The sequence below is a fragment of the Nylanderia fulva genome, unplaced genomic scaffold, assembly GCF_048542155.1.
Source record: "Nylanderia fulva isolate GAGA-0341 unplaced genomic scaffold, ASM4854215v1 Scaffold4, whole genome shotgun sequence".
NCBI classification, from domain to species: domain Eukaryota; kingdom Metazoa; phylum Arthropoda; class Insecta; order Hymenoptera; family Formicidae; genus Nylanderia; species Nylanderia fulva.
The window spans coordinates 6,437,353-6,465,241 of record NW_028190476.1 but is presented as its reverse complement, the minus strand read 5'-3'; the positions used below and the strand labels follow the sequence as shown (position 1 = coordinate 6,465,241).

The 27,889-nt window shown below is 34.4% G+C and overlaps 2 protein-coding genes across 2 annotated transcripts in view; one reads left to right on the top strand and one right to left on the bottom strand.

Moving 5' to 3' along the window:
• LOC114937793 (uncharacterized) overlaps positions 1-21,382 on the top strand; it is a 78,626-nt gene extending 57,244 nt beyond the window's left edge. Inside the window, 7 exon segments of the mRNA XM_029311417.2 lie at positions 9,783-9,844; positions 9,934-10,057; positions 11,384-11,540; positions 14,350-15,046; positions 15,551-17,113; positions 17,115-17,272; positions 17,274-21,382. Coding sequence (XP_029167250.2) covers positions 9,783-9,844; positions 9,934-10,057; positions 11,384-11,540; positions 14,350-15,046; positions 15,551-17,113; positions 17,115-17,272; positions 17,274-19,317 — 4,805 coding nt within the window. The 3' untranslated portion in view covers positions 19,318-21,382.
• On the bottom strand, positions 20,797-27,503 carry LOC114937781 (protein obstructor-E). Its single transcript, XM_085485869.1, has 4 exons — positions 27,354-27,503; positions 24,240-24,518; positions 23,050-23,443; positions 20,797-22,288 (listed from the first exon to the last, which is right to left on the bottom strand). Exons 1-4 carry the CDS (start codon positions 27,412-27,414, stop codon positions 22,231-22,233), a joined length of 792 nt encoding a protein of 263 aa, XP_085341995.1. The 5' UTR covers positions 27,415-27,503; the 3' UTR covers positions 20,797-22,230.
• Positions 27,504-27,889: the final 386 nt, after the last annotated feature.

Below are 27,889 nucleotides of genomic sequence, written 5' to 3'. Positions count from 1 at the left end.
TCACAAGGTAGCCGGAGATCGTGAATAAATGCGAAGAGCAATTTGTGCATTACCGCGATTCGAGTGAATGAGTTATAAATAGTGTTGTGCTTAGATTATTTGAAAATTAACTACACTGTAAAAAATATGTAATATATTACATAAAAATATGTAAAATTACATAAATAATAAATGTAAAAGTACGATAAGTAATGAAAATAAAAGCTATACATTTTCATCATTTATCGTATAATTTTACACTTATTGTTTATGTAATTTTATATATTTTTATATAATATTATTACATATTTTTTTTTTACAGTGTAAATGAAGATGAGATAAAAATATGTAAATTCATCTTAGATAAGATGAAGACGATTTTGTTTTAAATATCGTGTAATTTTACACTTATTATTTATGTAATTTTATATATTTTTATGTAATATTAAGACTGCTTATATAAACACAGTTATAAAAGATAATACTTTTTTTCATCTAAGATGCAGGTATAGATAATACATATTTTTATTATCAATATAAAGATAAGATGACGCCAAAGTTTCATCTAGATAATCATTTATACAATTTTATTTAGATAACAGCAAACACTGATTATAGCATCTTATTATATCCTGCCATCCCGTTTTTATATATCTTCGTGCTTTTTATTTACGGCGCAAACCCGCTTTCCGTAATACTTGACATTATACAAGAAATGATTGGGACACCCGCATGTAACTCGAATGTTGCGTTTCATTAATTAATACTTGCTTGTAATTAGATTTAAAAGAGAACACGCGCAGTCGCATCCTAGGTTGCACCTTCTGCCATCCATTAAGCTTAAAGTATTACGACATATAATTTATCCACGCTGTCTGCAGCTTCATGTACTCAGCTTGATTTATATCTCTAATTACGTTAAAAGCCCAAGACAAGATTTTATAATATTAAAAAAATTATATATATATATATATATATATATATATATCTATAATTTTTTCTCTCCATCAAAATTTAATAACGTTACGTCACAGTGTACTTAGCATTATATCTTTATCCGTTTATAACCTCACGGAGAGAATTTTCTCTTAGAATTTACTCTGAAAATCAAGGTAATCATGGACAATATGGTATTCGAAGAATTTTGTAAGAATTTCTCTGATTAATATTTATCACAATAAAAAATATTAATATGTACATAGTAAATTTTACTATCTACATAGTAAAATTTATCGAACATATTTTATATTTTATTGTGGTAGATATTACTTTTTTTATTGTGGTAAATATTAATCAGAGAAATTCTTCAGTCTTAAATATTATTATCTAGAAAATAATCTAGATGAATTGCCATATAATTTTATCTTTTATCTAGATATATTTAAAGCAAAATCATCTTCACCTTATCTAAGATAAATTTACATATTTTTATCTCATCTTTATCTAGCTGCTATTTTACTATTAATTAAAAATACTATCAATTTTCCTATTAATTTTATTATTAACTAATATATGTACATATAATAAAATTAATCGAATATATTTTATATCTTATTATGATAGATATATTAATATTTTTCATCTTGTGTAATTTCTTATAATTGCAAATGGACACAATTATTTTAATCAACTAAAGTTATTATTCTATATTTGACAAATCAAAATAATATTTCCTACACGGAAAGAATTTCATTTTTCAATTTTTATCAAGATATATTTAAAACAAAATCATCTTCATTTTATTTAAGATAAATTTACACCTTTTTATCTCATCTTTATCTAGCTAATTTCAAAATCATCTAAGCACAATACTGCTATATAAACTGCGCTTCGCGCCGTAAATAAAAAGCGCGAATATTTAAAAACGGCAGGGTATAGTAAGATTCTGGCTATAATTGGCCGCATGCGACCGGGTATAATAATAATTGAACTTTCTTTCATTCACGCGGATCACAGTAATCAGCGTTAAAGTATGGTTTCCGCGCGCGCGTGAAAAGTATACGGTTTGGGATCTCGCGCGAGGAGGAGAACTGGTGGCGCCTCTCTCATCCCAAGAGATAAACTGCCGCGCCGGAGGGGCATTGGGCAACTCTTCTACCCGAGGATGGAGTAATCTGCCTGTTGGAGCGACGCTACTGTAACGGTAATATCGTGGTAATGGCACAAGAACGGTTAGATTGCGATAATCGGTGTGTACTTATACCTTTGGTGTGTTGTTACTTTCGTATTTCGTCTGCAGTCTGCGAGAAAGGAAGGGAGATGATGAGCCTCGCGTATAGAGGTCGCACCGAATAAACTTCGGTTAGCCGGTTGTCAATTACGAAATTAAACAAGACGTTGAACTAAAAGCGAGTTGAAATATGATTATTTGGAAAATTCTATCCAGAACTTTGATTGTGTGTGTTCATAGAGATTTGAAAATTGTATTCTCTACGTCCCATGCAGCACAAAATATTATGAATGTTGTCAAAAATATTTCTAAATGTTTCTATAAAATATTGCATAAAAACATTTTAACATGGTTTTAGGAATATTTTAAAAAACTTTTAAAAATATTTTGTAATTAATATTTTCTTAAATATTTGATACATATTTTTGAAATATTAGTTTAAATCTATATCTAAAAATATTTTTGAAACATGAAAAAGTGGACATAGAAACATTAAAAAAAAATTTTCTTATTTGTACTAAATATCAATTAGAGAAATTCTTATAAAATTAACATAAGAAAAGACAATCTTATAAAAATACATCTTATAAAATTCTTTCAGTAAATCATGATGTTTCACGATTCTGATGATTTTCAGGGTAAATTCTACGAGAAAATTCTCTGTATAAATAAAACGGCGCCATTTACAGAAATGTTAGCTGAAGCTAAACTACGTACGATCAAAATGTTTCTTTATCTCCTTGACTCGAGGGGAAAAAGATTAACCCTTTCCTCGCTTTGATTAACATTTACTGGAATGGTACGAACGTATACCAGGTCAATGAGATTGGCTAATATACATACATATTCGCGAATGCCGAGACGCATCCGTGATTTATTCCCATGAAGGCGCAATTAATATTCGCGGAAAGAAAAGGGAACGCGCGGAATTAATTATCCTATATTGCTCGAGAAGGGTTGCGGAAGCCCGCGAAAAATGAATCTCGCGGTAAGTAAACCGGCTGCGTCGCCGATTGATTAACCGTTAATTAGCCGCGAATGAGAGCGTATAAATCTGCATTTATATTTATACACGCGAAGTCGCCAACAAAAGATCTCCCGCCGCTCTTCGATATTCCGCGAAATCTCGTTTCTCAATACTCGATCGGTCCACGGTTCATTTCGAATACGTTCACTTTCGATTCCTCGCAGATCCCTCCTGGTGGTCGATATTAATTAAGTTGTTCGCGAAGGTGACCTTATGACTTTATTGCTTTGTCTAACGCGATCTCTACGAGAACAATATTCAGTCGACCGTCTCTCTAGTTAATCTGAGAAATTTATCTTACCATCCCATACAGCACAAAATATATTATGTATGTTTTGAAAAAATATTTCTAAATATTTCTAGAAAATATATTGCATAAAAACACAATTTTTTAAAACGTCGAATTTTATTACGGAAAAAAGAAATACTCTTTTACTTTGCTTGAGGACTAACCACACTGAAAAAATTTAGTTAATTCTTACTAGTATTTATTTCAATACTGTCAAATAAATCATTTATTTGAAACTAGTAATATTTATTTTATGCCATACAGCACAAAATATTATGAATGTTTTCAAAAAATATTTCGATATTTTTCTATAAAATATTGCATAAAAACATTTTAAAATGGTTTTAGGTATTTTAAAATAATTGAAAAATTTTTTGTGATAACATTAGTTTAAATCTATATTCAAAAATTTAATATAAATTTAATATACATTAATTTAATATTTAATATAATTAAACTAATTTAATATAAATGTTTTTAAAAATGAACTTTTGATTTAACTTCAGTTAATTTAAACTTAACTTTAACTAAGTTAATTTTTTGTTCATGCAACTTTTAACTTAACTAAATTAATTTTATAAGCAATTAACGTTAACTTAACTTAGTTTTAAAAAATCATTAACTTATCCAACCCTGAATAAAATTATGCAATAAAAAATAATTAAATAACTAATCATTAATTATTATTTAATAATAAATATAAAATCTATTATTATTATTTATTAATAATTATTTATAATAAAATTCCTAAGCCCTTCGTAATATTAAAAGATATTAAATTTTCTTATAATATAAAAGATAAAAATAGATAGATACGTTTCTCCTTCTTCCTCGCTACATTGTAAAAAAATATGTAAAATTACATAAATAATAAGTGTAAAATTACACGATAAATAATAGAAATTTTTACCTTTTCATTATTTATCATGTAGTTTTACGTTTATCTCAAACGATGGCCAGTTTATTTAATTAACAAATTACTCGGTACACACAATCGCAGATAATGAAACGTCATGCATCGAAGATCGATGGCATCTCGCATTCAGGTAAGAAACACGGTGTTTTCGCGTTTCGTCCGACGGATCTTATGAAATGGTCCGCTCATCGGGATCGCTCCGCACGTGGCCACGGAGATAATTTATTGACGAAATCGCGGAGATCGTCAGAGGAATCGCGGCGCGCGCGAAGACGAGTCGAGAGATCCCTGGCGGCCGGAGATCTAAATGTCACGAGATTCACACAGGTATTACGCGCTAAGGGTTATATCACTGGCGAACGCGCTTCTTCTTCGGCAGGTATACGCCTCTACGCAACGCATACGTCTTTATACGTATATATATATGCCTTATACGGTGAGAAAAAAAATTTAGCAGGCCCCCGCTTATATATACATGCATATCTATCTATTATATAGACTTTTACATCTGCCGCGGCGCGGCGGCGCGTTACACGACGTATTACAACGGAATCTTTTCCTCCTCGGTCGGAGCCGGTGTATGCCATTAAGCGAAAATTGCGATAAACGAAAGCTGGATTGATTATTACCGCGCGCTATAATGCGCCACGTGCTCGTATCGGAAAATGACGGTGATGATGATTAACGACCCTGTGTCGATCGTAACGGTGAAATAAATACGTCATTTTGTGTATGTATTTCCTCGTGTGAAAAATATGGGCTTCTAAAAATATATCTGCAATTATACTCTACATGAGATATAACTCTCTGTATTGATTGATATCGATATACGACATCGCGATATATCGGACACGCATAAATCATATATAATAGCAAATCGCTTTTATACCTATGCCCTTTTAAAATCGGATTAAAATATCTTCTCACACGTATGGAATATTTCTGTATTTCTCATTGCATATTTTTTAAAAATTTCTATATATTTTTTAAATATTTTATATATTTTTATATATATATTTTATGTAATATTATTTTATATTATATTTATATTATATTTATAATATATTTTATATTTTATATTATATTTATTATACGTATGTATATATACTATACTTTTAAAATTGGATTAAAATATCTTCTCACATATGGAATATTTCTGTATTTTATTGCATATTTTTTAAAATTTCTATATATATTTTTTCAATATTTTATATATTTTTATATATATTTTATATAATATTATATTGATTATATGTATATATACTATATTTTGATACAATTTTGATATATATATTTTTGTTTTTAATATTATATATATATATATATATATATATATTTTTTTTTTCTCAGATAAAAATAATTTAAATAAAAAATCTATATTCTAAAATTTAATATAATAATTTAAGTAAAAGATCTATATTGCGCCTAGATAAAAGAACCATTTGCTTTTTTCTTCTTTGAAATTATAAATTTCCTTTTTCATACTTGAATTAGATTATTAATTTGCGACATTAATACAAGCGCGCGAATTCCATTCGTCGAAAACAAAACTTCCTTGACACCAATCAGAATATCTGCTAGATTATGAAATCGCGATTTTAATGATTTAACCCTTCAAATTTTTTGGATGCCAATGAGCTGTATATGAAGATGAAATGAAAAAAAAAGAGAATCGCGTCATTCGCTCAATGAAAGCAAAAGTCCATGGACGACTGACTAGATTAGAGCAGAGAAGCCAGAGAGGAACGTTGAGGAGTTTCAAGGAACTTCGTCACAGTCGGCCGAGCGCGGTATGCCCCAGGAATTATTTATGAAATTTCGGTTTCTAGCATGGAATCCTGACGTGTGTATGTGTTTGTGTGTGCATGTGTGTGTGTATGTGCGACCGCGCTTTCCATTTCTTCCTCCTTTCCCTTTTTAGCTTCTTATACACGAGACGCGTATATGTGGATCGATCCATATAACCCTTTCATTCGCAGCATCCGCAAGAGTCCGTAGATGTACTCTATTTCTTGTCTACGTAAGTCGAACTATTTAAAAAATTCATCCAAACATCAATTTTATTCAGCGAAGAGCTTGATATAAAATAATAAATGAGAAAAAAGTTTATTTATTCATTTATTCATTTATTCATTCATTCATTTATATTCATTGCTTCATTCATTTATTCATTCATAATAGTCATTCATTCATTCATTCATTTATCCATTTTATTCACTTATTCATTCATTGCTTCATTCATTTATTCATTCATAATAGTCATTCATTCATTCATTCATTTATCCATTTTATTCACTTATTCATTCATTCATTCATTCATTCATTCATTTATTCATTTATTTATTTATTTTATTTATTTTTTATTAATAAGAGAGGCAGAAAAAAATTCTATGTATTTTTATTATAATTGTAATTTTAAAAAAATTGTATAGTAGATACATATTTTTTTCTCAGATTGAAAATAATTTAAATAATGATTAAAAAAATAATAAATAATATACAAATTATTCGCAGCGATATAAAATATTTCAAATAATTATAATAATGAATTCTAAAGAATATCAATCGCAAGAATGATATGCTCAAAGATTTATTTTTCAACTACTTGGCATTACACCAAAGAAAATTGTGTCCTGTGCACAACAAATTATAGTTTCGGTGAAGAATTAAATTTCATTGAAACTGACCATCCGCGTGTTTCGGCCCTTAATCTGTCGAAATAAAAGCTTGATATGTTTAACGAAATGATCGAACTTGTTCATTGCCATACTCCGGATTCGAACGAAATCGACGAGGATAAATATTCTTTCACCTCGAGAAAGCTATGCAGCATTATTAACGACGTTGGCTGCGGTGAAACTGATGGAAACTAACGTCGCATGACGTCGCGGTCAGACATCGTCTGAACGAAAGGTCAGCATATGTAAAAAATAATTGGCGAAACATCCGACAAGAGAGTATATACCTTATAACTACCGTGTCGTTGTTTTTGTTTCACGCCGGCGCTTACATCATTTCTTTCTCTTTCTCATTCTCAGTTTCGCCTTTTCTTTTTTTTTTTTTTTTATTGAAATTATTACATAAACGAATGTATCGAGATCGAATCGATCTTACAATCTCGCGTCAGAGTACGCGGAATGTATTTTACACGCGCGCGAATATACAAGCGCCACTCTCGGTGAAAGGTCTGTTCGTCTTTGCACACATACACGAATTAAAAGTCGTTCGTAATTTATTGAGTCCCGATAGCCCTCGACTCGTGTGACAGAAAAGCCTGTGACATATCGCGATCATATTGTCGAGCACGAACAAGTGCGACTTCACTGCGCTGTAAGATAGCGGTTCAAATTGTGGAGTAGACAGTGTTGTACTTATTGTTAGATGATTTTTCAATTAGCTAGGTAAATATGAGATGAAAATGTGTATATTTATTTTAGATTTTGTTTTAAATATATATATTTAAATAAAAAATAAAATTATATAGTGATTCATCTAAGTAACTTCTAGATAATATTTTTTTAAAGGTAGCTTATGTAAACAATAGTTATCAAAATGGGATAAAAAAAATATATTCATACCCCATACAGCACAAAATATTATGAATGTTTTCAAAAAATATTTCTAAATATTTCTATAAAATATTGCATAAAAACATTTTAAAATGGTTTTAGGGATATTTTAAAATAATTTAAAAATTTTTTTGAAAATTATTTTATCTTTTAAGAATGATTTTTAGAAGATTTTAAAAATATTTTGTGCCGTATGGGACTTTTTATCGCTTACTGCTTAAGTAACTTTTATGTGCTATGACTCTAAATCAATTATCTGAAGATTATTTTAGATAATTTAATAAAGATAACACTTTTTCTAATTAAGATATAGATATAGATAATACATATTTTTATTATATATATAAAGATAAGATCATATCCCAAAATTTTATCTTGACGATTATCTATGTAATTTATTTAGATAACAGCAAGTATGGAGAGTGGACGAAGCTAGAGGCACGATCAGAAATAATCGGAAGAAATAATATTTATAATTGTCGTACAACATAAATAATTCTGCATTCAAAATATGCAGACAGTATTATTTAAATCATTATTTAATATCTGCTATTTAATTATTTAATATTTTTGCTGTCAGAAAATAACATATTTATTCTCTTCCTGAAATATCATGTATATATTTATAAATGTGTTTAATGTACTATATTTTTGTGCGTGAAGCGTTTAATGAAGCGCTAGTGTCTATAAATCAATTATGCAGTCGCGTTATGTAAAAATGCTTATTGGAAAAAAATACCTTTTGCAATTTGAATATCCAAAGAATTATTAGCGAGCTGTAATTGAGAGTACAGGTATACAGAGTCAGCCGCGACGAATATAATTTAATCTGACGGTAACAATTAACACCTGTCTGTGGCGCGTGTTAGATAAGCGAGGTGAAAGTTGCCTATTATAGTATCTTATTACTTTTTAATTACATTTTATCTTGCAATTTTTCACGAAGCTCTGCTCATATATTCGATCAAACGAGAGTGACACTTTATTGTGCGACGATGCAAAATATGTTTACTTTTAATTATTTTTAATAAATATTATTTTTTTAGTTTTTCTCAGATTCAGCCTCATTTTAAAATTAATCTTAATTAATTTTTATTTAATCGCGTTTTGTTAATCTTCGTCTGACTTAATGCAATTCTTTTCTTTAGTCTAATTGCGTTTACGTAACGTTACACATTTGCGCGAAATTACGTTACACATATCTAACGGTAGCCGATCGAAATTACAAACTCGAATTTCTGGAGCATTAACCTGTCGTCGATGCGTGACGATAGTTGTGCATAATTATAGCTGTAACTAGTGCAACCGGGGTTTGCAGGGGACCCTGGACCTACGATTGCGCAACCGCATAAATTACTCCTATAAATTACGGCTGCGTCAATTCGACCGGTGGCGAGCAGGATTTTATCTTTTGACAGAAAATAATCATTTAATCTCTTTTATTTCGCGTCGAAACATTTGATACAGATATTATGATTGGATCTTAATATTTCCATAAATATTGTATAATACGAAAGAATATACATATAATATATTAACTGAAAGCTCTGGAGGCAAATATAAATATTAATAATATGAATAGACTCGTGTTGCTATAACATTTTGCTATAATATTTTCATAAAATTTGAAGGCGTTTAGTTCTGCGAAAGCTATTTTATATTAGTGAAATTTATTTGAAATTTTTATTTTTATTCAATTCACTAAAAAAATAAAAAAGTTATCTTGAGCAAATATTCGAAAGAATGTTAAACATTTTATCATCTTTTGGATTTTTTTTACTAAACGCGTAATGCAAATTTTTTTTCTCATCTCTCTTTTTTTCGTTTTTCAGTTTTCGTATTGATCCTCAATCTACATCATGGCCCTTTATTATGCAGCGCGGGGGAACCTGGCGTAAGTTAAATAATAAAATTGATATAAATAAAAAATTGAAGTCATTTACTTGAATTTTTCTTGATCCGTCGGATTTTGGATCTTTCAAGTATCTGGATTTCGACAACCTGCCGGAGACGAACTTCTCGTGTCAAGGAAAAGTGATTGGCGGATACTACGCGGATGTCGAGGCGGGCTGTCAAATGTTTCACGTCTGCACCATCGGCCAGAAAGGTAATTTATTACAGACAAAATGTACGAAATAAAAATTTCGATGATGAAGAATAAATATTCCTCTTAAGGGGATGCTGCTGTAGTTCTGTTTTACCGACTTTAAGTTAGGTTAGATTCATGTTTTATTGAATATACAGATTGGAAAATCCTCCACAACGAAAGTACTGATAATAATGAATTCTTTCATGTCATCTCTATTGGGAGCGCCATATTTTGTGCACAAGTAAACTGCAGAATTTTTGTATTAAATAAGTATTGTTATGAGCTGATGCAAGAGGCCGATAAAAAAACCTATAATTTTTTAACTTTTATTATTTTTTATACAAGAATTTACAGCGCTCCCCGTTCATAATTATTAGTACTTCAGTAGTTCAGTATTATCAGTACTTTAATTGTGGAGAAGGATTTTTTAGTCTGTAAAGCCAATAAAAAGAAAAGCCCTCGAACTCAAAGTCGGTAAAACAGACATGGTCAGCATCTCTTTAAACGCTTTATATAATTCGGCATCCTTCTTTTTTTGGCAGAAAAGTAACGAACGTTAATTCCAGTTAACGAGTTTAGATTCTCGCGTTCGATAAGACGAGAAGAACGACTCCTCGGTCCCTGACAAGTCAAAGCCAGACTCTCGACTTAGGTCAGTAAACGTTTCTAGGCGACCGTGACATTCTCGCCGTTAAAGCGATCTCCTGATTGATTACGAAACTTCGTGGGGACCTTCGGCCGGACCTTTCGAAACGATCTACTTGTCATCGATATACGCGCGTCGACCTTAATTACATTCGCGCTGCTATTAATTATCGCTTCTAATTTTAATTTGCCGGATCCGCGTCCGTGACAGAACTCTTGACAAGATGCAAAAGACGCCGACTCCGATCGTACCTCGGTGATTCGACGTGAACGCTTGACATATAAAGCGATTTGCATAATTACCTGTATAAGATTTTATAGACTGGATCGCGAGGTGAACGCGACGTGTGCAATTTTGTCTGGAAGTTCAAAGATTAAATATCTCTCAAATAGATACGCGCGAGACACGTTTTCTCAAAGATACACTGCAAAAAATTATTAATTAATCATTTATTTGAACAAATAAATACTTATCTGTTTTAAAAAAGATTTTCTTATATCAAATAAATATTTAATAATTGTTTTAAGTGTAATTTATTGTATTCCCAGTAGAAACTGGAATAAAACTTCAAAAAATTACTCTTGAAGATGCAGCATTTTCGTTTGTAATATGATCAAGTGCGAAGGAACGAATAATAAAATTGTAAAATAAAAATGCAAGTGTCTCAAAATTTTAACGAATATGTGATTTGATTTCAGACGAGATCATGGATATAAAATTCCTCTGCCTGAATGGGACCGTCTTCGACCAGGAAACCAGGGTCTGCGAGAGGGTCGACGAAGTCGACTGCAGCAAGAGCGAGCGATTCTACAATCTGAATCTAGAACTCTACGGCAATAACGCTGTGACACTCAGGTAAAACTGCATGTCGCAATCCATTCATGTCGCGCCCTTATTTCCATTGTAAAAATTAAGGTTTCCGGTAAATCACGCGTGCGTATATACCCGGGAAAATAAATTGTCAGTGACACGCAGGGTTAATGACAATTCGCCAATTGGTGAAAAATAATATCAGCGATATGCCAAGCCGGTCGTTCTAATCTATTTTACGATTTCGCATTAGCGCGAGTCGCTGTGAGCAGAAACTCACTCGATCGAATGAAATAAATTCTTGCACACTCTGACTGCTCACATATCAAGTATTTCTAACATTATTGCAATTTGCGCAGCCGACTTAGACGTTTATTCAAAGGATCAAAGGTATATGGAATGTATCTGGGTTAATTTATCTCTAATTTGTATAAAATGTGTACGGATGAAATAGTGACAATGTAATTAAAGCTATATATATATATATATATATGTATATATATATATTTCTTGGATATGATTTTTTTACTAATTATTTAAATAAAAAAAGTCGTACTAATATTAAATAAGAATCTAAAAAAGGAGAGGAGAGGGAAATCGATTTCGAATTTATCAATAAATTTCAATTACAATTTGTAGTTGACTTAGATATTTACTCAAATTTTTTAATTATTTTAAATGCATTAAAGCGATAATTAAATTTATCCCCGAGTTTTAAGGATTAAATAATAGTCTAAAAAATGTCCTAAATATTTTCATGGACAAAACTTTTTGTATCATCAATGTACGTGCCTAGGAATGTACGAGAATTATTTTATTTTTTTCTATATTTTGAAACTCGTTCAAAGGATCAAAAGATACATAGAATGTATCTGGTTCAATTTATATAAAATGTAATTTGTGTAAAATGTAAAATGTAAAATTGTAATTTGTGTAAAATGTACGGATAAATAATTAAATAAAATTAAAGCTACATAAATTTCTTGGATATAAATAAATAATGATTTTTTTACTATTTTATTTAAAAAAAAAGCTCACTATTATTCAATAAAAATCTAGAAAAAAGAGATAAAGATCGATTTCCAATTTTCGATAAATTTTAAAATTGAATCCGTGCGAATATTACGGAACATTCTGTACACACACGTGATGTAATATCAGCTCGTCGTATTTCAAAAAAATTCTCGCTTGGACTTCGTTGCTACATTTTTCTCGCTTCGTTTCGTTCATGCAATATAACGCTTCACAAAGCAACAACGCCTAGAGATATAATCGTGTAAATGTTGCGGCGAAAACGCGGCGGCACGCTTTCAAAGTCCCCCTTCAACATATTCGAGTTGCATATTTTCAATTCGCGCATACTTTGCATATACATGCACTTTTCCGGTGAATGCTTATATACTTTAGACGAGTCGAGTACAAAATTGCCGGCTATAAAAGACATGCCCCATAACTTGGGCATCCATAAATACCTTACCGGCTTTTCTTCGCTCGAACGATATCTCAGGAATGCGCCAGAGTCTATGTATATATAAATATTTGTATGCAAATAAAAATTATAACGATCAACTGTCGACGAAATTTATACGATCTCCGCCGTTCGACGACGCGGCTACTTAGTCATTGACGGCCGTCTATTTTTAGCCGAAGTAAATCTCGTTTCTCGCGCGGCTCGCTTTATCCCGCTCGCCTGTCTGCGACCTTACACGGTTAACGTCGTTATTATCATCCGTCAGTGTCGTCCGACGATTAACGCTCATTACCTGGAAGCGGTTATCTCGTAGACGAGCGCGGTGCAATCGTACACGCCCATGTGTAGATGCGAGAGGCCGAGGAATGCGTCGAGATCGTCCGCTCGTCGCGACGATGTGATTTCTTCCCCGATAATTTACGGTGAAAATGTACGCGATAAAAGTGCTCGTAAACAGATTCAGAAATTACGATTATCCGATATAAATCACCCGCGAAACTAACCGGTCTGGTTTCGCTCTAATAGCACACTATATCTGAAAGACATTCTGAGGATGTCCAGAGGATATCCCGAGGACATTCGAACATCCTCAGGACGTTCACTAAACGTCGGGATATGTGTGTTGTTAGAATCTGGTTTCGCCCTAATAGTAGGTACACCATGTCCGAAAGACATTCTAAGGATATCCAGAGGATATTCGAACATCCTTAGGATGTTCTCTGAACGTCTTTGGGATATGTGTTAGGGTCTGGTTTCACCCTAATAGCACACCATATCCAAAAGACATTCCGAGGATGTCCAGAGGATATCCCAAGACATTCAAACATCCTTAGGATGTTCGAATGTCCTATGGATATCCTCTAAATGTCTTTTGGATATATGTGCTGTTAGGGTAGGGTCTGGTTTTACCCTAATAGCACACCATATCCGAAAGGCATTCTGAGGATGTCCAGAGGATACTCCAATAAAGACATTCAAACATCCTTAGGATCCTTAGGATGTTCGAATATCCTCTGGATATCCTCTAAATGTCTTTGGAATATGTGTGCTGTTAGGATAGGGTCTGGTTTTATCCTAATAGCACATCATATCTGAAAGGCATTCTGAGGATGTCCAGAGGATACCCCAATAAGGACATTCAAAAATCCTTAGGATCCTTAGGATGTTCGAATGTCCTCGGATATCCTCTAAATGTCTTTGGGATATGTGTGCTGTTAGGGTAGGGTCTGGTTTTGCCCTAATAGCACACCATATCCAAAAGACATTCTAAGGATATCCGAAGGATATCCAGAGAACATCCTCAGGATGTTCTCTGAACGTCTATGTGTGCTGTTACGGCGTAAACCTCTGATGATCTTTTTACATCTTCGTTTCCCTTCGCAGCCTGCACGAGAACGATGAAGACGAGGACGACGAGGACGATCTGACGGATCACTCGGTGGAGGATCATCCAAGGACGACCTCGGCGCGACCCAGTACGACCTCGACGACCCCTAGTCCTACGACTACGTCCCGACCCAGCAAACCGTCGACTACCGTCGCCAGCGGCGCCTTCCAACATCCAGCTGGTTATCCTCAGCACTATCAGCCCCAGCCGCCGTTCCCCCAGGTGCACACGAGCCAGTCCAAGGCGCTGTACGACGACAAGAACGGCGGCTATCATCATCAGTACATCTACCACAACGGCGACGAGCGGGTAAACAATCAGGCCACGTCCTATCAGCTGTTCAGCAGCCAGGGAGGCGTCAGCTCGACGACACCGGCCCCGCAGATCCATCCCCAGGTCAGGTACAGCTCGACGGTGGGTCCGTCGTCGATCATTCAGCACAACGAGCCGTCGACGGTGACGCCGTTGTATCACGCCACGTCCCCAGCCACGATACAGACCCTGCTTAATAATAATGCCAACAGCCCCGCGGCCTTGATTAACCCCATCTTTCATAATCATGGTATCGCGAGCACCACCGAACAGTTTGCTGTACACAGCAACAATCCGCGTGAGACCGCGGACTATCGCGACGAAGATGATCACGAAGGTATAAGGCCACTGGAGCCGAGACAGCCGACTCATAAGGGAAAGGTAAGTTTGGGTGCTTTTTCAAATGCTAGATGAAGATGAGATGAAAATATAAATAAATTATTATTTAATAGTTAAATAAAATAATTTAATTTTAATGTTAAATAAATTAAATGATTAAACAATATAAAGTAAAAATAACACTTTTCTTCATCTAAGACCGCAGATATACATATTTTTATTATCTATATAAAGATAAGATGACGCCAAAATTCCATCTAGATGATCATCTATATAATTTTATTTAGATAACAGCAAGGACTGGTCATTCTCTTTAATTTTTGCAGTCCACTTGAATTTTAATTTAAAATTAAATTAAATCAGTTTATTTCGACAAAGTATCCTCGGACGCCATATATAATAAAATCTACACAACATTAACCTAATTAAAAAATATATAATAATTTATCTAATACAAAGGCTTACAACTTTTAGTGAAGTTATTAATTCAACGTATGTACATACTCATAATACACCAAGAGAGAAAAATGTTATCCCTAATTTCAGGTGTCTAAGTTAACGATATCTCCGGTGCCGAGCCTCCAGGAGTCTTCTCGCACGGTGGTGCATACGAAGACGAGTCAAACGTCGCATCAACAGAGGCTATCCGACAACTTCTTGCCGACCTCCGACGGGGATACGACCGTCAGATCGTTTTACCCAACGCCGAGGCCTTCGCCGAAGCCTCCGCAGTCGGTTACCCAACGCATTCACCGGGTGACTTCGCCAGGCGTGACGGTGCCGCAGCTCAAGCCCCATCAGATCACCATAAATCTCCCGCCGCCTGACATCCAGAGAATCGTGCAGAACCCGTCGCCGCTGCTGCCGTCGCAGTCGCGGGTGATCGTCACCGCGAAGGCGAGCGTGAGCGACGAGTCCGGAAGGCCGCTGAACACCACGCAGCTGGTGACCTTGCCGTTGCCGACGATCCCGGCCAGCTACGACGATTACAAGGAGGGCGACGAGTCGTTCGATCCGTTTTATCGGGACGTCCCGAAGATCTCGAGGACTCGGCAGGTCGCGAGAAACGCGATGGAGAAGATCCGACTCTCGCGCAAAAAACGATCGCACGGCCAGCTCTATCACTTCATCTACGGCGCGGATGATCTTGAAGTGGCGACGCGAAAGAGCGAAAGAGAAAGCCGGCACCAGGATGAAACGCACGTGGAAGATCCCGCCGAGATCAAGGTCGGAGATTTCCAGGCTATTAGGGAGAGCCTGATAAGGTTTAGAGATATCCTATTCAACGACGAAGCGGACGAGGATGTCTTTCGCAATGCTGCTGATGAAATTGAAAACGCTGCTGAACACGTCGCTAAAGACAGCGAAGAGGTTTCGAAGGACTTGAAGGCAGATTCTTCGAGGCCATTGACGCTAGATAAAGAGGAGAATACGAAATCGAGTCACCAAGATTCGTTTTCAAGTATCGAAGCCAATACTGAAAAGTTATCAGACGAGAAAGAGCGTATTAAAAACCCGTCGAAATTGGAGTCTAAATCAAAACTCGAAACTAATCTTGAATTCGCAGCTGCTCGTTCTGAAGGAAATAAATCTCGGACGGATGATATGGACCTAATAATACTCGACAATGACTTTAAGAGCAAAGCTCCGAATTCTGACGTCGAGGCGTTCAAGACCGACGCTCCTTTCGAGATTATTATCGAAGAAGAAAGTCAATCAGCTTTGTACGGATCGAAAGCTAACGAAGAAATTCACGACGAACAACTGGAAGGATACTCGACGAAGGACGAATCGAGCTTCACAGATTCTGACGAAGGAAAACGACTGGAAGCTCCGCAGGAAACAACCGAGCGGAAAAGCACCAAGGATTCCAAAGAACGAAAATCTGGTTCGAGAAGGAAGACTTCTCGAGCGAGACCCTCGAGAAGACGCACATCTTCGAGAAGAAAGCAGGAAAGACCGAACAGTGTCGAAGAAACGGAGAAAATAGATGAAACCACTACTGTTGCTAGTATCATTACTACTACACCCAATATTGCTACAACTCCAGCTGTCGCGCTGCTTGAGGCGAAAATCGCGGAACAAATCGATACCCACGTTTTCGAAGAAGCCGGAACCGCAAACTTCCAAAGAGGTAGACACGAGAGAAGTTGGTCAACGCGACTCAACGCATTCGGAAAGTTCGCGAGACGACGGAGTCGAGAAAAGTGAGGAGGTCGAGCGAGCGTTCGATTACGAAATTATGGAGGAGGACGCTGAGGAATTTCGATGCCGATAAGTCGGAAGAGGCGGAGCGGAAAACCGAAGCTACAAACTTTACCGAGAATCCGGTGGAGACAGAATTGACGGAATCGACGGAAGTTACAGGCGCTCCCGAAGAGAACAAGTCCGACGAAGAATTCCTCTCGAAAGAATACGAAACTTCGGACGACGACGAAGTCGAAGAATCTGACGCGAAAGAGAAAAAGTTGGAAACGAGCTCGGAAGAGACACTTAACAAGATTTTCTCTCAGAAGGACGATTCGAAACAAGAGGAATCAAGCGAGAGGGCGAGCACCGAGGAGGAACTGACTGCGAAATACAGCGAGGAGGCAAATTACGAAGAGTCGAGCGAGTATTCGGACACGACTGTGGAATCGTCCGCAGAAAATTCGCGCGACACCAGCGTCCAGGAAGATTACAAGGAAAGCACCGAAGAATATACAACATCTGTCGATTACTCGAGTTCCGAGGAGTATAATGATTCCCGGGAAGATGTCACGTACTCGACCCAAAATGTCGAACCCAGCACCGAAGGTATCCTCAAATTCACGGACGAATTACCGAGATCGTTCGAGAGGGACGAGGACGCGGAGACAAAGGAATCGTTCGCATCCATCGATACGTACGATTACGTTGACGACAATTACGAGCCGGAAAATTACAAAGAACTGGAGACCGCGTCTGAATCGAATGACTCCAATAAGGAAAAGAAGAACGACGCGGCGCCGAAAGATCTCGATCTCGATAAGAAAGATCTGGAGACGCATCGGATCAACGATGAGACAAAATCGGAGGTGGAACAAAGTACGGAAGAGAGTGCCACGGAAGTTCCGGATCTCGAAGAGGTCACAGGTTTAGCCACCACTTTGCCGACCACCACAACAACTTTGTCATCCACCACCACGATGTCGTCGACTAGTACGACTACAACTACGACTACAACCACGACTACAACCACGACTACCCCTCGACCGACGACTTCAACCGCTCGTTCCACGTCCCCGAAGATTTTCAAGCCCGTCGGGAACAGGAGGATTTACGTTTATAATCCCCCGACGACGACTCCGATCCCGGTCGTGATTAAATCGAGGCTGGGCCTGTTCAATCCCAAACCGGCGAAGCCACCCAAATCCTACAACGACTTGGCGCCGAAGCCAGTGATCAGGAAACTGGCTTTGACACGTAAACCTAGTGATGCCACTGCGATTATTACGGAGACGTTGAACACGAAAAATCCGATGGAAATCACGACGGAGTCTGTGACGTCGGCAATGACGATGATGCCAGTGATGACGACGACGGAGTCTGGTAGAAGCTTGGAGAACGTTCTCGAGAGCAAACTGGAAGCGAAGGAGCCTATATCTGTCAATTCTTCATCCGTGAAAAACGATCGGACGACCAAGGAGGATCAACTTTCGAGCTCGAGCGAGCAAAGTTTTCCCGCCAACTTTTCAAGAAAAGCCGATCCAGGAACCTCGAAAGAGGTTGAGACTTCCACCCTCCATTTCTTGTCAAAATCGACCACCCTTGCGTCTCCTGTCAACTACAAAGAGCCGATAGAAATGCAGACCACGTTGCCTCTTGAGTCATTCAGCGAGCCGAGAACCGACAATAAATACCCTGAAGAAGGACCTGAAGTGGGGACCACGACGACTTCCGCCAAAGTCTACCAAGAGTACGCTACGGAAATTCCTTCGGTTCTCGCCGAACAACCGACGTCAGCCTCGACGGTTCCGAGCTCGACGACCGTCCTGAAAGCTGAAGATGCCGATCCAGGCACGACGACGGAACTCGCGATCCGCCGACCGAGCAACCGGAAGTTCGCGGGACCGCGGAAGCACCCGAGCTTCAACTGCCTGGAGAAGGAGATGTATCGCTTCTACGGCGACGCCAGGGACTGCCGATTGTTCCACTATTGCTCGCCCGGCTTCACCTCGCGGCAGGTGCTGGACTTCCGGTTTGTCTGCGAGGAGGGCACGGCCTTCGACGAGGAGACGCAGACCTGCCGTCACGAAGTGCGCAATCGCAAGTGCCGAAATCGGTACTGGTGAGGCCGGTTCCACCCGTTTCCGGTTGTTTCCTCGACCTCGTTGATTTTGGTAATTCGTGAATCCTCCATAGGACTCTCCGTAGTTTATTTATAACTCTTTTTTTTTTTTAACGCGCAGTACACGTAAGCGAAGTATCCCGAAGAGGAGAGGGTGTTCTCTCCGCTTCTCCTATAAGCCCATTGCCATAGCGCCTCGCGCTGGATTCACACTTATTAAAGTTAACGTCGACCCGGTCGGCTCGCGATCGCCGATCGGATCAGGCGAGAAACAAGGAAGCCGATGCGACGCGTCGTTCACCCGCGGTGCGGATTTCGTGCACGCACCTGAAATAAAAATGCACGACATTGTTATAGTGTTAAGGGGATCCTAAACGCGATCTTGTTTTTTTCGATGAAACATCATTTTTGCGCACTCTTAGACAGCACAGAATATTTTTAAAATATTTATAATTATTTTAATATTTTATAAATATATAATAATTATTTTAATATTTTATAAATATTTATCATAAATTTTTGGAGTTTTAGATTCAATAGAACGTAAATATTTATCAGAAAATATTTATAGAATATTTATAATAATTATTTTAATATTTTATAAATATATAATAATTATTATATAATAATTATGTTAATATTTTATAAATATTTATCATAAATGTGGGCCCTTTCCTTTCTTGAATTGGTTGAATAATAGAAACAAAATATGAACCTACCGATTTGATGTTAAGAACAAAAAAAGATTTTTTAAATATTAATTTAATATTAATATTTTAAATATTTTTGAAGATCCCCTTAAGTTAGAGAAAGAGCGAAGAATCGGTTCCTACGTTGTTCTCGAGACGCGAGAGAGAGACTTTTAAGCGAATACACGATCGCGCGATCGTAAAGTAGTTCTTTTTTGTAACTCTTCACGCGACTGACGTATAAAAACGCGTGAGAATTTCGAAACATGTTGCCGAATATTGCCGAAGAAACTACGCCACGATTACTCTCGTTACTCCTCGCTCATATACATATATACTATTATATACGATAATATAGTGCGATATTTATATCAACATTTTTGGGAAACATTCGCTCTTTTTGATCAAAGAAGGAATTTTTTATTCGATATCGAGATGAAATATATATTTTTGATAAAATATACGCGTCTCTCTACATTCTGGTCTTTGACCGAGGTCAACTCTTGTCACGGATCAATGATTCACACAAAGAAATGTGTGTGGTATGCATATAAAAATGTATGAAAATATTTATAATTAAAATATTTTCACGCAGCAGTATCACTCACATTTTTGATAAGGATTTTATTATTTTATATATGCAATTAATTTTTTGATAAGGAATTTTTTTATAAAATTTTATTTTATATATATAATTAATGCTATTTTAATTGTCGCGTGTAATAAAATATGCCTACAAATAAAATATCGCAGACATAAACGCTTATTCTCTCGTTTATTTTTTACTCGTATCGATCCCTCGAATCAATTTTTTGTAGTACCAAAAAGTGCAATAAGGCAAGTAACATTGTTGCTCAAGCATCTTTTTAGATATAAATCTAGCTCGATTAAACATAGATATCTCGAAATAACGAGCGTGCAAGACGTAGTCGATTTAACAAATGCGTTAAACATATATTATATGTAAGAGAGTCGAAGAAAGAAAAAATTTTTTTATCGAAAAAAAAACATTAATTACAACAAATAATTCGCGTAATTTTTTTTACATGTTATTATAATTTCCTACTATTAATTAACGTGCTTTAATTATGAGTAAAAACGAGTGCACCTCAGAGCCGTAGATAAATATTTATAAATATATATTTTGACGAAATTCTCTTCCCTTTTTTTTATTCCGTATCTTCTAGCGATTTAGATAGAATCTAGGACATTTTTTGTACGTGTCGCCAAAATGAGCGTATGACTCGTTTTAATTTTATTTTCACCTATGTACATATTGCATGCATACGCGCATTCCAATGACGTATATTAAAAAATTATAGCTATTATATTTTGTAAGCAATTGTACTATGTCAATAATAATTGTATATTCTATACGCACACCTGTGTATTATATATATACGATTCTAGTGTATCCTTTATAAATCCTTATGTTGCTGCTTCCTTTTTCCTGTATATAAAAATTAGAAAAAATTTGGAATATTTTCTTCGCGTGTAATATCTCCTTTTGATTTATCTTTATCGAATATTGTTTTAGATCTGTAGCATTAAGTCGAAATACATTAAATTTTTTTATAAATTTATAATACTAATTTATTGATTAAATTTTATAAACAAAATCAATAACAAAAAAATTAGTTGATATAATACTAATTTAGTCGAATTTCGCGATTAAATTCCGTTTTAATAGAGAGTCACATATATTAGAATATTTAATGAATTTTAGCGAAGCACTAAATTCAAACTTTAAGTTATTACGTAAAAATCTGTATTAGTGAAATATTGCATTCCAGTAATAAAAACAACTTTATGTGAAAAATATTCACTAATATGTTGGAGGAGGAGGAGATTGGCTTGGGAGTATTTATTTTTATATTTTCATTAAATGTTTTATAATTCTATATTAAATACATTTACTTAAAAGAGGAAACGATTTATATTATAATACGTATATACATCGCTTATGGCTTCGACTCGTACGTGTGTACGATTTGTTTACGAATTTATTATATATTGTAATTGAATCTTTTATTTATCCTCCATTAGTATAATGCATTTTCGATGTATATGATATGCAATTATTTGCATAGGAACATGCAATTTTCTTGTATTAAAATATATCGATTTACATATTGAAATTTCCGCACCTTTTTCCTGTAGCTCTTGATTTTCCACTGCTCTTTTAGAATCATTACATATTTGCTTTTGCTTTTCAATTCCACTCGTATTTAAAAAAGTATCGGCTGGTTATATTTCGAAGTAGTTCTTACTATTGCTTCGTGTTCACTGAAAAATCATTTCATTTAAAATAACATGTAAATAAGCAATTTTGTCATTATATGTGAATTAAATTAAAAGATACTGAAATATCTTTCAATTTTAATAATATTTTTTTCAAATGTCTTTTAAAAATATTTTATATTGCTTAAAAATACAGCAACATTTTTATGCGTCAATCAGAATCACATAAAGAAAGAATTCATCGTATAAATAAAATAAAATAAAATATAAATAAAATAAAAAATAAAATCGTATTTTATAGAAATACATATTTAGAAATATTTTTTGAAAACATTCATAATATTATATGCTGTATGGGAATATATTTAAAACAAAATCATCTCTTCATCTTAAGATAAATTTACATTAAATTAAAAGATACTGAAATATCTTTCAATTAATAATATTTTTTTCAAATGTCTTTTAAAAATATATTATATTGCTTAAAAATACAGCAACATTTTTATGCGTCAATCAGAATCACATAAAGAAAGAATTCATCGTATAAATAAAATAAAATAAAATATAAATAAAATGAAAAATAAAATCGTATTTTATAGAAATACATATTTAGAAATATTTTTTGAAAACATTCATAATATTTTGTGCTGTGTGGGAATATATTTAAAACAAAATCATCTCTTCATCTTAAGATAAATTTACATATTTTTATCTCATCTTTGTCTAGCTAATTTTAAAATCATCTAAGCACAACACTTGCCAAGTAATTTTGCGCTTGATAGAAGATGTTGTTAAATATCACTCACCAGCCAGTGACATTTTCCGCGGCGTCGCAAGCGTCGATGAGGTCGTTAAAGGCGTTTCCTATGCCGCAATTCTGCAATCGCGGACGGCCGTTCACGCAAATGTAATAGTGATGGCAGTCGACGTTGCTGCGGTAAAACTTAATCTCGGCGTCCAGGAAAGGACTGTTTTTCACATCCGGGCAACGGAAGCCGAGGAAAGCCTCGGCGTCGCAATCCGGCACCTGATCCGGCCAGTCGCATCGATACGTTTCCGAACTGAAGGCCAGACCTTCTGGACAGTCGAACACGTATCCACGACCGTCCACGCAGTTCATGAATTGTCCGCAATGCTGATGATTGCCGATCTTGAAATAGCCGTACTGATGGGGACAGTCCTCGGTCGGGTTTGCCTTCTCTAAAAGGGATTTAACAATCAAATTTTCGTTCATCTTTTATTGTGCGTAATAGAATTAAAATCTGCACACTGAAAAATAAATGATTCAATTAATAAATATTTTATTTACTTGTCTATCTTTATATAAATAATAATAATATGTACATCTGCATTTTAAATGAAAAGTGTTATCTGAATTATCTAAAATAATGTTTGGATAATTTAGTTATAGCTCGTAAAAATACTTAAATATTTTTATTAAGGAGCAAAGTAGCAGAACTTAAGCAGTAAGCGATATTATAAAAACTTACAAATAAAATAATGAAAAATATATTTTTATTTTGTGTACATAAGAGATCTTAAAACGATCTAGATGAATCGTTACCCATATAGCATAAAATATTATGAATGTTTTCAAAAAATATTTCTATAAAATATTGCATAAAAACATTTTCAAATATTTTGAAAAACTTTTAAAATGTTCTTCTTTATCGCTCAGATAATATTTTCTTAAATATTTGATACATATTTTTGAAATATTAGTTTAAATCTAGGTATATTCAAAAATATTTCTGAAAATATTTTTTGAACATGAAAAAGCGGACATAGAAACATTTTAAAAATATTTTCGAAAATTATTTTATCTTTTAAGAAATATTTTTAAAAGATTATAAAAATATTTTGTGCTGTATGAACATATATAATTTTTTTATCTATAATTTTATCTAAGATTAATTTTTACATATTTTCATCTCAACTTTATCGAGCTAATTTTAAAATTATCTAAGCACAATAAGAGACTGCAAAAGTAACTCACGCAAGTTTGGCCTGCCCGTGCAATCTATGTCGATCGGATATCCGCAAGGATAATTGAAGCGGGCATCAGGATTGAAGTATAAGCCCTCAGGGCATAACTTTTCTTCGGCAACCCCGTCGATGCACTCGATATAAGCGTCGCATTGATTCTGCACCGGATAACGACCATTCCTCTCCGGACACGAGACGGACGAGCCGCGTTTAGGCGAGAATTGCTGCTGATTGCGATTCAACTGATTGTCAAACAGCTGATTCGAAAACCTGGGATTTTGATTGAGCGCTGAAATATGACAAGTCATTTTTTTAAAGGGATGCTGCCGTTGTTCTGTTTTATCGACTTTAAGTTAGGTTAGGTTCACTTTTTATTGAATATACAGATTGGAAAATCCTCCACAATAAAAGTACTGATAATAATGAATTCTTTCATGTCATCTCTATTGGGAGCGCCATATTTTGTGCACAAGTAAACTGCAGAATTTTTGTATTAAATAAGTATTGTTATGAGCTGATGCAAGAGGCCGATAACAAAACTGTAATTTTTTAACTTTTATTGTTTTTTTTATACAAAATTACAGCGCTCCCCGTTTATTATTATTATCAATATTTTAATTGTGGAGAAGGATTTTTCAATCTGTATAGCCAATAAAAAGAAAAGTCCTTGAATTTATAGTCGGTAAAACAGTCATGGTAAGCATTCTCTTAATAGAAAAATATTTCATGAATTCTTATCTTGAATAAAACTCTCAAGTTTCTTTCATCGTCTACTTTTTGCTACCAAAGTCGCAGAACGACTCTCTGGTTTAAATCAAACCACAATATTGCGCATAAAACTCGTCAAACGAGTCCGTCCAGAAAGTATTAATGAGTCGTAGCGAGATGCGATTATCGCATGATGGCGAAAGTTCGGCGATAGCCAGCATTCGACCTCTATATATGTATGTATATATGTGATACGCATACATTAACGTTACCTGCGCATCGCTTACGCAATGTCTGCATGTTGTTTGTAAACGATTTCGCCGCGGGCAAGATTGGGCCGAGAATACACTTTCAGGGATAAAGTAACATCAGCAACATTTTTTTATATAGAGAAAAACCCGAAATATATAAAAATAAAATTGCACATTCTCGTTAATCGATTTCCACACAGCACAAAATATTTTTAAAATCTTTCAAAAATATTTCTTAAACGATAAAAGAATTCTCGAAAACATTTTTAAAATGTTTCTTTATCCGCTTTTTCATGTTTATAAATATTTTTGAATATAGATTTAAACTGATATTTCAAAAATATGTATCAAATATTTATGAAAATATTATCTGAGCGATAAAGAAGAACATTTTAAAAGTTTTTAAAAATATTCTACAAAATGTTATCACAAAAATTTATAGAAATATTTAGAAATATTTTTTGAAAACATCATAATATTTTATGTTGTATGGATTGAAATTGATATAAATTGTAATATGTAGAAAAAATTCTTTCTATGACGCTGTCTTTTTTAATTATTAAAAAATAAAAATAATATAATTCGGGATGGAAAGAGAGCTGAGACCGATATGGTGCAGCCTCGGGATATCACGAAAGACCAAGAAATAACGACAATAGTTTCGTGCACGAAAACTGTCGGGCATTCCCGAGAAATGTTTCCCGGGGCAGAAATTGCGCAAGGTATGTAAACGCAAACAACGGGAGAAAGTTTCTCTGCTGATTACAAATTCGATTATCCGTCGTTAAACCGACGAGCACGAACATTAAACTTATCTATCGAGGATTCTTTCCGTCTATCGAGGACAAAAGGAATTTTATCGGTCGAAGCATTAATTGATTTATTTAATTTTAAATTTGTAGAAAGAAATAAAAAAAGTATTGTTCTTCGAAAGTTTACAACCGTATGATGTATACATTATTTAAGAGTAAAACTGTTCGCGATATAACAGCTGTACAAATTTCACCCACGTGATACGGGATTAATATTCATGGTTGCCTCTAAGCTTTAAGCTTAAAAAATTCATTTTTCTAACAACACATCGCATACAAATCACCTATGCGTTCGTGACTGAGCATACGTGTGATCGCATAGCTGCAAAATACTATTCAGGACGCGTTTGCATTCATAAAAACGAGATAAACCAGAGTACACGAATTTTCTTAAACATTTTGGATCTTCACGCACCTTAAATTATTTAAATTTCGCATTTATTTAATATATTACATAATACATATATATATATTATATTTTTCGTGCAATATTTGAGATGAAAAAATCTATAATTGTTAGTGTTAAAATATAAACAATATGTTTAATTAATCAATTATGATAAGTCATATCAATAGCATTCACAAATTAAAAAAAGCACGGTCCATATTTTTATCATTTCAATACTTGATTACTGAAAATCGTGTTTGAGTGTTTAGTATAACTCATTGTCAGTTTAAAAAATTTAATACATCTCTAAATTCGAAAAAATACTGCTTATTTAATTCAATGACAGTTCACTAATTAAAAAGGAAAAAAATGAATTATGTGACACATCACTGCGGAATTAAAACGATAATTTGAAAAAAGGAGCAAAGATATGACTCTCTTTTCAGGCGGATAATTATTAATTTCATTTTCTCGAATATGTCAAAAGTAAAATTAGCAAAAAGTTTTTTATATAGAGAGAAACTCGAAATATATATGAAAATAAAATTGCACATTCTCGTTATAATCGATTCCCATACAGCACAAAATATTTTTAAAATCTTTTAAAACTATTTCTTAAAGAATAAAATAATTCTCGAAAATATTTTTAAAATGTTTCTATGTTCGCTTTTTCATGTTTAAAAATTATTTTCAGAAATCTTTTTGAATATAGATATAAACTAATATTTCAAAAATATGTATAAAATATTTAAGAAAATATTATCTGAGCGATAAAGAAGAACATTTTAAAAGTTTTTAAAAATATTCTAAAAAATGTTATCACAAAAAATTTTTGAATCGTTTTAAGATATTCCCAAAACCATTTTATGCAATATTTTATAGAAATATTTAGAAATATCTTTTGAAAACATTCATAATATTTTATTGAAGAAACACACACAGAGAGGGTAACTTTTTTTACTCACACGTCGTCGCGACAAAAATGCCGCAGGCGATTAATAGATGAACGATCGATCTCGAGGCCATCCCGGTTGTTGAATTCGCGCGTTTCACGTTCCTTCTGGGCCGATCCCGAAAGGAGGACTACGACGGACCGCTACCTCCTAACATGCTTTTATCATCTTCGCTCGTGGATGAGAAGCGGGAGAAGCGTAAGTCGTCTTCTCATGCAGAAGCGACCGTAAAAGTGGTCGTCCCTTCCTTCTCGCAAAGGCCTTTCATCATGTGACACATGCTAAAGAGATTAATCACTCCATTCTAAGTTTCATTCATTCGGCATTCTATTTTAACTCACTTGTAACGCGCGTTTGAAAAGCACTATTAATAACTATTAATGACTATATTAAAAGCACCATTAATGACTATTAATAACTATTAATGACTATTAATGACTATATTAAAAGCACCATTAATGACTATTAATAACTATTAAGAGCACTATTTTGACTATTAATAACTATTAATGACTGTTAATGACTATTAATGACTATTAATGACTATT